This window comes from Malania oleifera, chromosome 12 (genome assembly GCF_029873635.1).
Source record: "Malania oleifera isolate guangnan ecotype guangnan chromosome 12, ASM2987363v1, whole genome shotgun sequence".
Taxonomy (NCBI): domain Eukaryota; kingdom Viridiplantae; phylum Streptophyta; class Magnoliopsida; order Santalales; family Ximeniaceae; genus Malania; species Malania oleifera.
Window position 1 is genome coordinate 70,980,265 of NC_080428.1, and position 11,686 is coordinate 70,991,950.

The window sequence follows — 11,686 nt, forward strand, 5'->3', positions numbered from 1 at the left end:
TGCTCGGAGAGTATGCAGCTCCCCAGTACACTGGATTGAGGGGGCCGGTTTGACGAGGTAGTAGCCAGTCCCAAGCTTAGGAGATGATGCAGTTTAGCCGGGCTGAGGTAGTGTAGAGTATGATGACCTATCTGGAGGGCCGACCAGATAGAGTCCCGCCTACGGGCCGCACAACCCTGTCATGAGGGGTCAAATCATGACGTACAGAGTCCCAAGGATAAAAGCACAGTTATATATATATATATATAGTTACAGTTTTACAGTATAATATGATATTACCAGTATGAAAAGTAGAAAAACAGATGATACAATATGTTTTAAATTGCGAAAGAAAGATATGTTTTACAGATGATTTATTACATTACAGTTCAGTTATTATTTTAAAAGTATCCTTAACTTAGTTGCCATACACTAATAATAGCATATTTCTACTTACTGAGCGTCGACTCACCCCTTTATTCTAACATTTTTCAGGTGAGTCAGATAGGCGAGCAGATCAGGCTCGCGGATAGATAGAATGTTTGGTCACCCTGGTTATAGGATGAGTTTTTGGCAGAGTTGTGTATGTTTTTGGGATAGATGATACTGGAGTGACATTTTTGTATATGGTCTGTATATTCTAGAATCTGGTATTGTACAGTTTATGTATAAATGGTTTCATGATATATGTTTCCGCTGCATAGAAATGTTTACTGTATATATATATATATATATATATATATATATATTTATATAAAATGATAAGAATTTTGAGGTCGTTACAATATATATATATATATATATATATGTATATAAAATGATAAGAATTTTGAGGTCGTTACAATTTGGTATCAGAGCCTAGGTTGCTAGGTTCTGTAGACTCTAGAGTGCAGCGAAAAACAATACCAGAATATAGGAAACAAATTTGAGGTTTTATCCTGCAATCTGGATACAGGGTTTCGTGATTATTTCTGTGTTTTTCCTGGGGTGACGATTTCAGGAAAACCATAGTAAACTTTCGACGAGTTATGTGTTTAGGTTGCAGGAGCGGATTTTGGGATTAGGAGCAGGAGAGATAGATAATAGGGGATCTAGAGTTTTAGTGGAATAAGTTGGGTCTGTAGGAGGATAATATTTTGAAACGGTGTTCTATGTGTTTGCAGGATGGACACAGGGGATAATAGTGCTCACGCCAATGGGAATGATAGAGCGGGTCCTTCTGGCGCCGTTGGTGGGGATTCAGATGCTATGTTACGCGGTATAGCCCAGCAAGTTATGGCTGAGATAGCGCAGAGCTCTAGAGAGCAAGGAGGTCCATCCTCAACTCAGGGATGTACCATAGAGAAATTTATGAAGATGAATCTGCTAGCTTTCTCTGGAGCGACTGATCCTAATAGTACTCCATTGCATCGACGAGCAGAGAGTTTTATATGCCACATATAGGCTGTTGGGGGAGGCGGAAAGATGGTGGACAGCCACTAGATTGTTGGAGGAGCAGAGGGCTATACCAGTGCAGTTAACCTGGGCCCGATTCAGAGACATGTTCTTTAATAGATATTATCCTGTTTCGGTCAAAGAGGCTCGAGTACAGGATTTTCTGAGTCTGTCCCAGGGGTCATTGACTGTCCCACAGTATGCGGCGAGATTTATTGAGCTATCTCGCTTCTGCCCTTATATTGTCCCAGATGAAGCAAAGAAGGCTAGAATGTTTGAGAGGAATTTGAGGCGGGATGTTTACAGGCAGGTGGTGGTACTGAGGATCCAGGATTTCTCAGAGTTTGTTGACAGGGCCACCATAGCGGAGGAGAGTCTATCTGGAGAGATGGAGGCACAGAGTTAGAAGAAGAGGGCTGCACAATCGAGTTATCAGGCAGGTCCCAGCCGAGGTCCTTAGAGAGAAGGTAGATCTAGTGGAGGCCAGAGACAGATGGTAGAGCACAGGGGATTCCAGAGCAGTCAGCCTCCCGCCATTTGTGCCAGGTGTTGCCAAAGACACCTGGGTGAATGTCGATTTGGGGACAATGTTTGCTATCGCTGTGGGAGACCCGGTCACATGGCACAAGCATGTCAGATGCCGTCGAGTTATGCACAGGCTCCCAGACCATTTCGAGGTGGATATCAGGCGCCCCGCGGTGGTCAAAAGAGGAATACTGCGCCGGCGAGAGTTTATACGTTGACGTTAGGAGACGCTGAGACGGCTGGGGACGTTGTCACAGGTACTCTTACTGCTTTACCATATAGAATGATTGTTTTGTTTGATAAAGGTGCCACGCACTCTTTTATATCGACGGGGTATGTGAAAATTACTGGAATAAAGACACAACCATTAGATGTAGAATTGTCAGTGGGCACGCCGATGGGATCTGTGATTAGATGTAGGAGGGTACTTCAGAATTTTCCAGTAAGTATTCAGGAGAGAGTATTACTAGCCGATCTTGTGGTCCTAGATATGCAGGGGTTTGATGTGATATTGGGCATGAATTGGTTAGCCATTTATCACGCTAGCATAGATTACCATCGGAAGGAAGTAATTTGCAGACCCACGGGTGAACCAGAATTTAGATTTACGGGTTCGTGTGTAAGTGCCTTGCCACAGCTAGTGTCGACTATTCAGGTGAGGAGACTGTTACAGGATGGTTGCCAGGGGTATGTTGCATACATAAAAGAATTGCCAAAAGAAGAGTTGAGACAAGATGACATACCAGTAGTGAGGGAATTCCCAGATGTATTTCCAGAAGAATTGTCTGGTTTGCCGCCAGACTGTGAGATTAAGTTTACTATAGATTTGTTACTGGGGTCCGCACCAGTATTTAAAGCACCGTACCGTATGGCCCTAGTCAAGTTAAAAGAATTGAAAGATCAGCTACAGGAATTACTAGATAAGGGTTTTATCAAGCACAGTGTGTTGCCTTGGGGTGTGTCAGTATTGTTCGTGAAAAAGAAAGATGGAACCATGAGATTGTGCATCAATTATAGGGAAATAAACAAATTGACAATCAAGAATAAATATCCTCTCCCTAGGATCGATGATTTATTTGATCAGCTCCAGGGGACCCAGGTGTATTCTAAGATTGATCTGCGGTCAGACTACCATCAGGTGAAAGTCAAGGCAGAGGACATTTCGAAGACTGCTTTTCGTACCTAATATGGGCATTACGAGTTCTTAGTGATACCATTTGGGTTGACTAATGCACCAGTGGTTTTTATGGATTTGATGAATCGGGTCTTCCACCAGTATTTGAACCAGTTTGTGGTTGTGTTTATTGACGATATACTGGTCTACTCGAGGAGTTCTAAGGAGCACGAGCATCATTTGAGGCTGGTGTTGCAGGTATTGAGGGAAAGGAAATTATATGCAAAGTTTAAGAAATGCGAGTTCTGGTTAAGGCATGTTACTTTTCTCGGCCATGTGATCTTAGAAGCAGGAGTATCAGTCGATCCGAGCAAGATAGAGGCAGTGGTAAATTATAGAAAGCCGGGAAATGTTCAGGAAGTCAGGAGTTTTCTAGGGTTGGTAGGTTATTACCGACGCTTTGTGGAGGGTTTTTCCAGGCTATTAGGTCCATTGACGAGACTTACGAGGAAAAATGTAAAATTTGAATGGACAGATGACTGTGAGCAAAGTTTTCAAGAGTTAAAGCAGCGGTTAGTTTCAGCCCCAGTATTGGCTATTCCATCAGGGGAGGATGGTTATGTGATATACAGTGATGCCTCTTTGAAGGGTCTTAGGTGCGTGTTGATGCAGCATAGCAGGGTTATTGCATATGCGTCTAGGCAGCTTAAAGAATATGAGAAGAATTATCCTGTCCATGATTTAGAGCTTGCTGCGGTGGTTTATGCTCTTAAAATTTGGAGGCATTATTTATACAGTGGGAAATGCGAGATTTTCACGGATCACAAGAGCCTGAAATATTTCTTCACTCAGAAAGAATTAAATATGAGACAAAGAAGGTGGCTAGAGCTTATTAAAGACTATGACTGCACAATTAGCTACCACCCAGGAAAAGCGAACGTAGTGGCAGAAGCTTTGAGCAGGAAGTCAAGGGGATCCGTGCTGGCAGTTATGGAGATTCAGCACTCGATTTTGATGGACTTGGAGAGGCTTAGTATCGAGTTGGTGAAGGAAAATCCTCAGGCAGTTATTGCCAGCCTAATGATTCAGCCTACACTATACGAGAGGATTAAAGCAGCCCAGGGTGATGACGCAGAGTTGGTAGCAGTGATGGCTAGAGTACGTGATGGTCATGCTGAGGAGTTCAGCATATCAGATGATGGAGTTCTGCAATTTCGTACTAGGCTATATGTTCCTGCAGATACCGAGATCAGGAGGACTATACTAGAGGAGGCTCACAGATCCCTATACACGATCCATCCCGGCAGTACTAAAATGTACAGGGATCTGTGAAAGTATTTCTGGTGGAATGGAATGAAGAGGGACATAGCTGAATTTGTTCAGCAGTGCTTGATGTGCCAGCAGGTTAAAGCTGAGCACCAGAGACCAGCAGGACAGTTGCAGCCGTTGTTTATTCCGGAGTGGAAGTAGGACCACATTTCGATGGATTTTGTTATGGGGTTACCACCAGTGTTGTAGGGATTGAATGCAATTTGGGTAGTTGTTGATCGTTTGACGAAGACTGCTCATTCATTCCTATTAAAATTGGTTATTCCATAGACAGACTAGCAGAGATATATGTTCAGGAGATAGTTCGTGTTCATGGAGTAAGTATCCATAGTCTCAGACCGCGATCCTTGGTTTACTTCACGATTCTGGAAAAGTTTTCAGGAGGCTATGGGTACGCAGTTAGCTTTTAGCACTGCTTTGCATCCCCAGACAGATGGTCAGACGGAGAGGACCATTCAGATATTAGAAGATATGCTTCGTGCTTGTGTGCTTGATTTTGGAGGCAGTTGGATCCAGTACATGCCGTTAGTGGAGTTTGCTTATAATAATAGTTATCAGGCTAGTATCGGCATGGCTCCATATGAAACATTGTACGACAGGAGATGTCGTTCTCCTCTTTTCTGGGATGAGGTAGGTGAAAGGCGAGTTTTGGATCCAGATATAGTACAACAGGCGTCCGAAAAAGTTCGGTTAATTAGAGAAAGAATCAAAACAGCACAGAGTCGATAGAAAAGTTATGCAGACACTCACCGCAGAGAGTTGGAATTTGATGTGGAAGATCGAGTATTCTTGAAGATAGCTCCACTGAAAAGAGTTATGAGGTTTGGAAAGAAAGGCAAGTTAAGCCCTAGGTTTATTGGTCCTTTTGAGATACTTGAGAGAATAGGGTTAGTTGCCTACAGGCTAGCTTTGCCGCCAGCTTTAGCTCATATTCATGACATGTTTCATGTTGCCATGTTACGAAAATACGTCCCAGACCCATCCCACATCATCAGTTATGCAGAGATAGAGCTTAAGGATTCATTAGCATATGAAGAAGTACCAGTACAGATTTTGGACAGAAAGGTTCAGACTTTACGCACTAAAGAAATACAGTTAGTAAAAGTTTTGTGGAGGAATCACGCTATAGAGGAAGCTTCTTGGGAGCTCGAGGAGCAGATCAGACAGAGATACCCGCAGTTGTTCTTAGAGGTATAGAGGTACTCAGGTAAGCATAATAGTTAGATAGATTTCTTTTTGCAGGTATATGTATAAGATTTTAGCTAGTAGATAGTTTTTAGTTTTTCATGTGTAATCTCCCAGAACATAATATGTAACAACGGTATTCCTCCGCCACAAATGAGGGCAGGTAATAAAATAAGTAGACCCTTTTCCTCTACGGAATGATAGAGCGTGTTGGCGGAGATACAGATAGTAAATTTAGAGGACAAAATTTTATAAGGAGGGGAGAATGTAACGACTCGAAAAAATAATAATATTTAAATATTAAGAGAGAGAGAAATAAAAGCAAAAATAGAAGGGAAGCTGCCAAGCTTCGTCGACGAACACAGGGTTTCATCGACAAAGGCTTTAAGGATTTCGTCGACGAACATAGGGCTTCGTTGATGAGAAAATACCGAGAGGGGTTCTGAGATAGCCTGAATTTCGTCGACGAATACAAGGCCTCATCGACGAAATTTGTGAAGCACTCATCGATGAATACAGGGTCTCGTCAACCAAATCCCCTAGTTATATATATATATATATATATATATATTTGGAATCCGAGATTTTTATCATTTTCCATCCGAGCTCTCTCTCTCCTCTCTCTCTCCTACGATTCTCTCTCCCTTCTCTCTTCATTTTCGACCCCACCGGTCGCCGGATCGACAATCCGAAGCTACCACGACGCTCCTAGCGAAATTCTCTACAAGATTGCCGGAGCGGATCGTCAAGTAAATGAAGTTGGATTTCATCCCAAATTTTGGGTAAGGTCTTTTATTGAGTTTTTGACTTTCTGACAGTTATAGAAAATGATGTAGACTGAGAAATACTGAAGTTTTGTTATGGGACATTGTATTTTCAGGATGTTGGGTTAGGAATCCTGCGGGTATAGAGCCAGATTTTTATAGGGGTTTTTCAAAATTGAGGTAAGGGAAATATGCTATGCTAGGAATTTTTGTAAAGTTATTAGAGAATTTATAAACATATATTCATATCAGTTTATTATATAGTTTATACAGAATATGAGTTAAATGCTTGTGTGGCCTGAGTAGATTTTCATGAGATAAAGAATTTATATAGTTTTGTGATGTATTATACTATACTGTGTACACAGTTATTGACACTACATGCAATTTACATAGTTTTTCCAGTATATGGGCTTACACAGAATATAAAGATATAGATTTATATTCACAGAGAAATGTACATGTTTATACAGCTTTTATATGAAAGGTTTCATGAAACAGTTATATACATATATCCATATACATGTATACAGATACCCAAAACAGTATATATATACAGTGTTATAGCATGCCATGTTTTTCCTATTACCATAACATACAGAACACACAGACAGAGTATATATATAGAATATACAGATAGATATACAGAGGTAGCATCAAGATGCTACAAATACTGTATTTACAGTACAGAAAGATAGAGTTATGGTAATTTTGGAAACACGATGAAAACAGTAAAAGAGTATATATATATATATATATAGTATCAGATCCCTGAGAGAAGTTACACAGACAGGTACAGATTACAGAGCACGGTACCGTTGCTAGATACAGATAGAGTGCAACCACATGTCTCAGATAGTATGTGGGTATCGTCAGCCGTGCTCGGAGAGTATGCAGCTTCCCAGTACACTGGGTTGAGGGGGCCGGTTTGACGAGGTAGTAGCCAGTCCCAAGCTTAGGAGATGATGCAGTTTAGCCGGACTGAGGTAGTGTAGAGTATGATAACCTATCTGGAGGGCCGACTAGATAGAGTCCCGCCTATGGGCCGCACAACCCTGTCATGAGGGGTCAAATCATGACGTACAGAGTCCCAAGGATAAAAGCACAGTTATATATATATATATATATATATATATATATATATAGTTATAGTTTTATAGTATAATATGATATTACCAGTATAAAAAGTAGAAAAACAGATGATACAATATGTTTTAAATTACGAAAGAAAGATATGTTTTACAGATGATTTATTACATTGCAGTTCAGTTATTATTTTAAAAGTATCCATAACTTAGTTGTCACACACTAATAATAGCATATTTCCACTTACTGAGCGTCGACTCACCCCTTTATTCTAACATTTTTCAGGTGAGTCAGATAGGCGAGCAGATCAGGCTCGCGGATAGAGAGAGTGTTTGGTCACCCTGGTTATAGGGTGAGTTTTTGGCAGAATTGTGTATGTTTTTGGGATAGATGATACTGGAGTGGCATTTTTGTGTATGGTTTGTATATTCTAGAATCTGGTATTTTACAGTTTATGTATAAATTGTGTCATGATATTTGCTTCCGCTGCGTAAAAATGTTTACTGTATATATATATATATATAATGATAAGAATTTTGAGATCATTACAGGGTTGGCTACAGAACAGGAGGTAGCGCATATCTTATTCATAATCATTCGCTTTTTGCCTAACATTTGAACCTAAAACTGAGAAGTTTACATCTTTACTACAAGATGTCATTTACAAAATTAACTATATCCTCTAATTCTTAATTGCTTAATTTTTAAATTCATCTTTTACTATAAAATATTCAAGTCAACCTTTTTATGTTTAGTTTGAGCATTTTATGGAGATAAAAGAAACTTTTAAAAAGTAACCAAAAAAAAAAAATTTATCTCACAAAAATATTTGACCCTTTTTATTAAAGATCATCTATTGGGAAAACAAAAACAATTAATCATTAAATTGGGTGACCGAATTTTCATTTCTAAAGGTAAAAGCTATTAAAAAAAAAACGAGCCCAAGCTCAACCGAAATTTTTATGAATGTGCTTAGAGAATGAAAAAAAAAATTAGCAAGTTATTATTTTATTACCAATTGCTTTGAGAATATGAATTTAAAACTTTATATTTGAATTAGTAAATTTTGTATTATAATTTATTAATTTTATACAAATTTAAATTTAAAATTTAAACTCAATATATGCAGTTCTTTTTAATATGCGCAACTCCCTTTTTTTGAATTTTTTGTCTTAACAAAATAATTAAAAATAATATATAAAAATAACTTTAAACAAAATATATATATTTTTGGAGTGTTTAGCCTTGCTTATATTGAGATTAGATTATTTACCTTGCTTTGTTTTAAATTTCATTTAAATACTACAATAATAAATTTTAAAAATAAATTAAAAAAATTATGCTATCAAATACAATCTAATGAAATAATTTTAAAAATATAATCAATAAAAAACATATAATTGTTAAACTAATGAGCTATCACACCACTAATTTAAAAAATAAAAAATAAAATAGTAATCATGAAGGGCGCATGGGGAAGTCTGACGCCCGACGCCGTCCACCTGTCCCCACTCCGACGGCGAAGGTTACCTCCGGTCCCACCTCCCTCTCTCTTTCGCACTCAACGTCACTGAGAGTGCCCAATCAAGGGCGACGACCCCAAAATTTTGCCCGCCGACCACGGCTGATGTAATTGTTCGAAACCTGTGGGATCAAAACAGAAATACCGTAAAATAAATTAGTAATAAATGGAGGGCTTATATTTACAAGACTGGACTTTCCGAAGAGACCCACAGTCGCCCCTTCGTTTCATTTTTGTCCTCTTCTCAGCTCTCACTCACACCTCCCTTCACGTGACCTCCTTCATCTCTTCCCCCCGCTTTCTCTCTGCGAACCCCCAAAGACCTAGCTGCGCACAGTACCACACAGCAGCAGATGAGCTTTTCAGATCTAACGCCATATCCATCTCTCTTTTGGATTTGATGCGTACTCCTACTATTACAGTACTACTGCAATTTCTCTTCTAGCTCATCCATGTCCTTCCTTTCCCAACATCACCTTCTCTTCTTCGCTTTCGCTTTCGCTTCCCTTGCTCTGTTTCATTTCCCCACGCTCGCTCGCCCCACATGTTCCTCGCCGCCGGCGAACGTGTCCTCGTGTCCGCCGTTCACCTCCGCCGCGCCGCCCTTCCCCTTCGCTGCCTCTCCTGGCTGCGGCCACCCCTCCTTCCAGGTGCGCTGCGCCTCCCCCCACTCTGTTATCTCCATTAACGGCCTCTCTTTCTCTCTCGTCGAATACCAGTCTAACTCCACCACTCTGACTCTCTCTCCTCGACCCTCAACTACGCCGGCGTCTCACCGAAACTGCTCTTCCTTCGGTTATAACTTCATTCCCGGTCGACCCATCAGTCTTTCCGGCTCGCCGTTTCGTATCTCCGAATCTTCCTGTTCACGGCTCTCTGTTCTTCGGCCTTGCTCGCCGCCGAATCTTCCCAACTGCAGCCATTGTCCTTGGGAATGCAAGCTTATTAAAAGCCCAGTTCGGCTGCTGCAGGACTGCGGATCTACCACGAACCGAGCCGTCGCAGAACAGGGGTGCCGCAGCGACGTGTTGGATTACTTGGATGGTATACTGAAATTGGGAATCCAAATCGAGTGGAGTGATCAGGATAGTTACTATTCCAATTGCAGCGATTGCCAGGGCAAGAATGGTGTCTGCGGGTTCAATTCGTCGGACCCAGAGAAGCCATTCCTGTGTTTCCAATCTCGAACTCGCTTCTCGCCGCCTTGGGTACACCAAGACGACTCGAGTCGAATCGCCATTTTGTGTTCTGTCTTCGTGTTTACTTGCGTAGTTTTTGTAGCTGTGGTCGTTTTAGTCATTTTTCGTTCACTGCGGCTGAAATCGTTGGTCGGAGGAGAAGACCCAACCGTTCTCTTCCTTCACCGTCACCGTTCGGCCAACCTCCTCCCCCCTGTTTTCACCTACGAAGAGCTCGATTCTTCGACCAACCATTTCGACCCAAAACGCAAAATCGGTGACGGTGGGTTCGGGTCCGTTTACTTGGGTCAGCTGTTCGACGGGCGTATAGTGGCCGTGAAACACCTCCATCGGCAGAACGCATCCGCCGCCGGTGGCAGAACCTTCTTCACTAAATCGTTCTGTAATGAGATCCTGATTCTGTCGTCAATCGATCACCCGAACCTCGTAAAGCTCCACGGGTACTGTAGCGATCCGAGAGGCCTTCTCCTCGTCTACGATTACGTCCCCAACGGAACCCTCGCCGACCACCTTCATGGCGGGAAGAGCTTGTGCGGAAAAGGGGCTTTAACCTGGCAGGTGAGAGTGGACATCGCGTTACAGACGGCGATGGCCATGGAGTACCTCCACTTCTCCGTCGAACCGGCGATTGTTCACAGAGACATAACGTCCTCCAACATTTTTTTGGAGAGGGACATGAGAATCAAAGTGGGGGATTTTGGGCTCTCGAGGCTTCTGATTTTCCCGGAAACGACGTCATCGTCTTCGTCGACCCAGTACGTGTGGACGGGGCCCCAGGGGACTCCCGGGTACTTGGATCCGGAGTACCACCGGTCCTTCCGTCTGACCGAGAAGAGCGACGTGTACAGCTTCGGCGTGGTGTTGATGGAGCTAATATCGGGGAAGAAGGCGGTGGACCAGAACCGTGACCGGGGGGAGATGACGCTGGTGGATCTGGTGGTGTCGCGGATCCACATGGGGTTGCTCCGGCAGGTGCTGGACCCGATTCTGGCGGCGGACGGGGAGGCGATGCAGGGCGTAGGGGCGGTGGCGGAGCTGGCGTTCCGGTGCGTGGCGGCGGACAAGGACGACCGGCCGGACGCGAGGGAAGTGGTGACGGAGCTGAAACGGGTGCGGAACCGGACCCGTGGGGTCCGGGTGGGGAATCAGAATAATGAGGATGGGGCCCGGGTATGAGAAGTGGGCCACACGTGGGACGCTGGTTGTTGCCTTATTGGTGAGATGGATTGCACATGTGGTGTGGGGTGTTTGACCAGCCTTGGATGAAGATTTTTGCTGTTGCTGATGTGTACGCAGTTGGAGCTTTGATCAGGTGTCGACGTGTCCTCTGACAATGTCCCGTTTTTTCATATCTAAAGACTTTTGTTGAACCAATCGCATCCCTCCTTTTACCTTCCCGCTGAGGAATTGTTCGGCTACAAATTCACACGATCTGACATTAATTGTACAACGTTGATCGTAGGGCTGGGCATGTTTGAATTTGTGGGACCTTTTCTATGTGTAAATTACACAAGTTCAATAAATTAAAGTGGATAATATTTTGTCCAAA

General features: G+C 42.5%; 1 protein-coding gene across 1 annotated transcript; it reads left to right on the forward strand.

Annotated features, from left to right (window-relative positions):
* The first annotated feature begins 8,779 nt into the window (after window positions 1-8,779).
* LOC131144513 (LEAF RUST 10 DISEASE-RESISTANCE LOCUS RECEPTOR-LIKE PROTEIN KINASE-like 1.5) lies at window positions 8,780-11,686 on the forward strand. Its single transcript, XM_058093212.1, has one exon. It carries the CDS (start codon window positions 9,391-9,393, stop codon window positions 11,311-11,313), a length of 1,923 nt encoding a protein of 640 aa, XP_057949195.1. The 5' UTR covers window positions 8,780-9,390; the 3' UTR covers window positions 11,314-11,686.

Coding starts and splice junctions, on each gene's coding strand:
- LOC131144513 (XM_058093212.1), top strand. CDS start 9,391: ATGTCCTTCCTTTCCCAACATCACCTTCTCTTCTTCGCTTTCGCTTTC.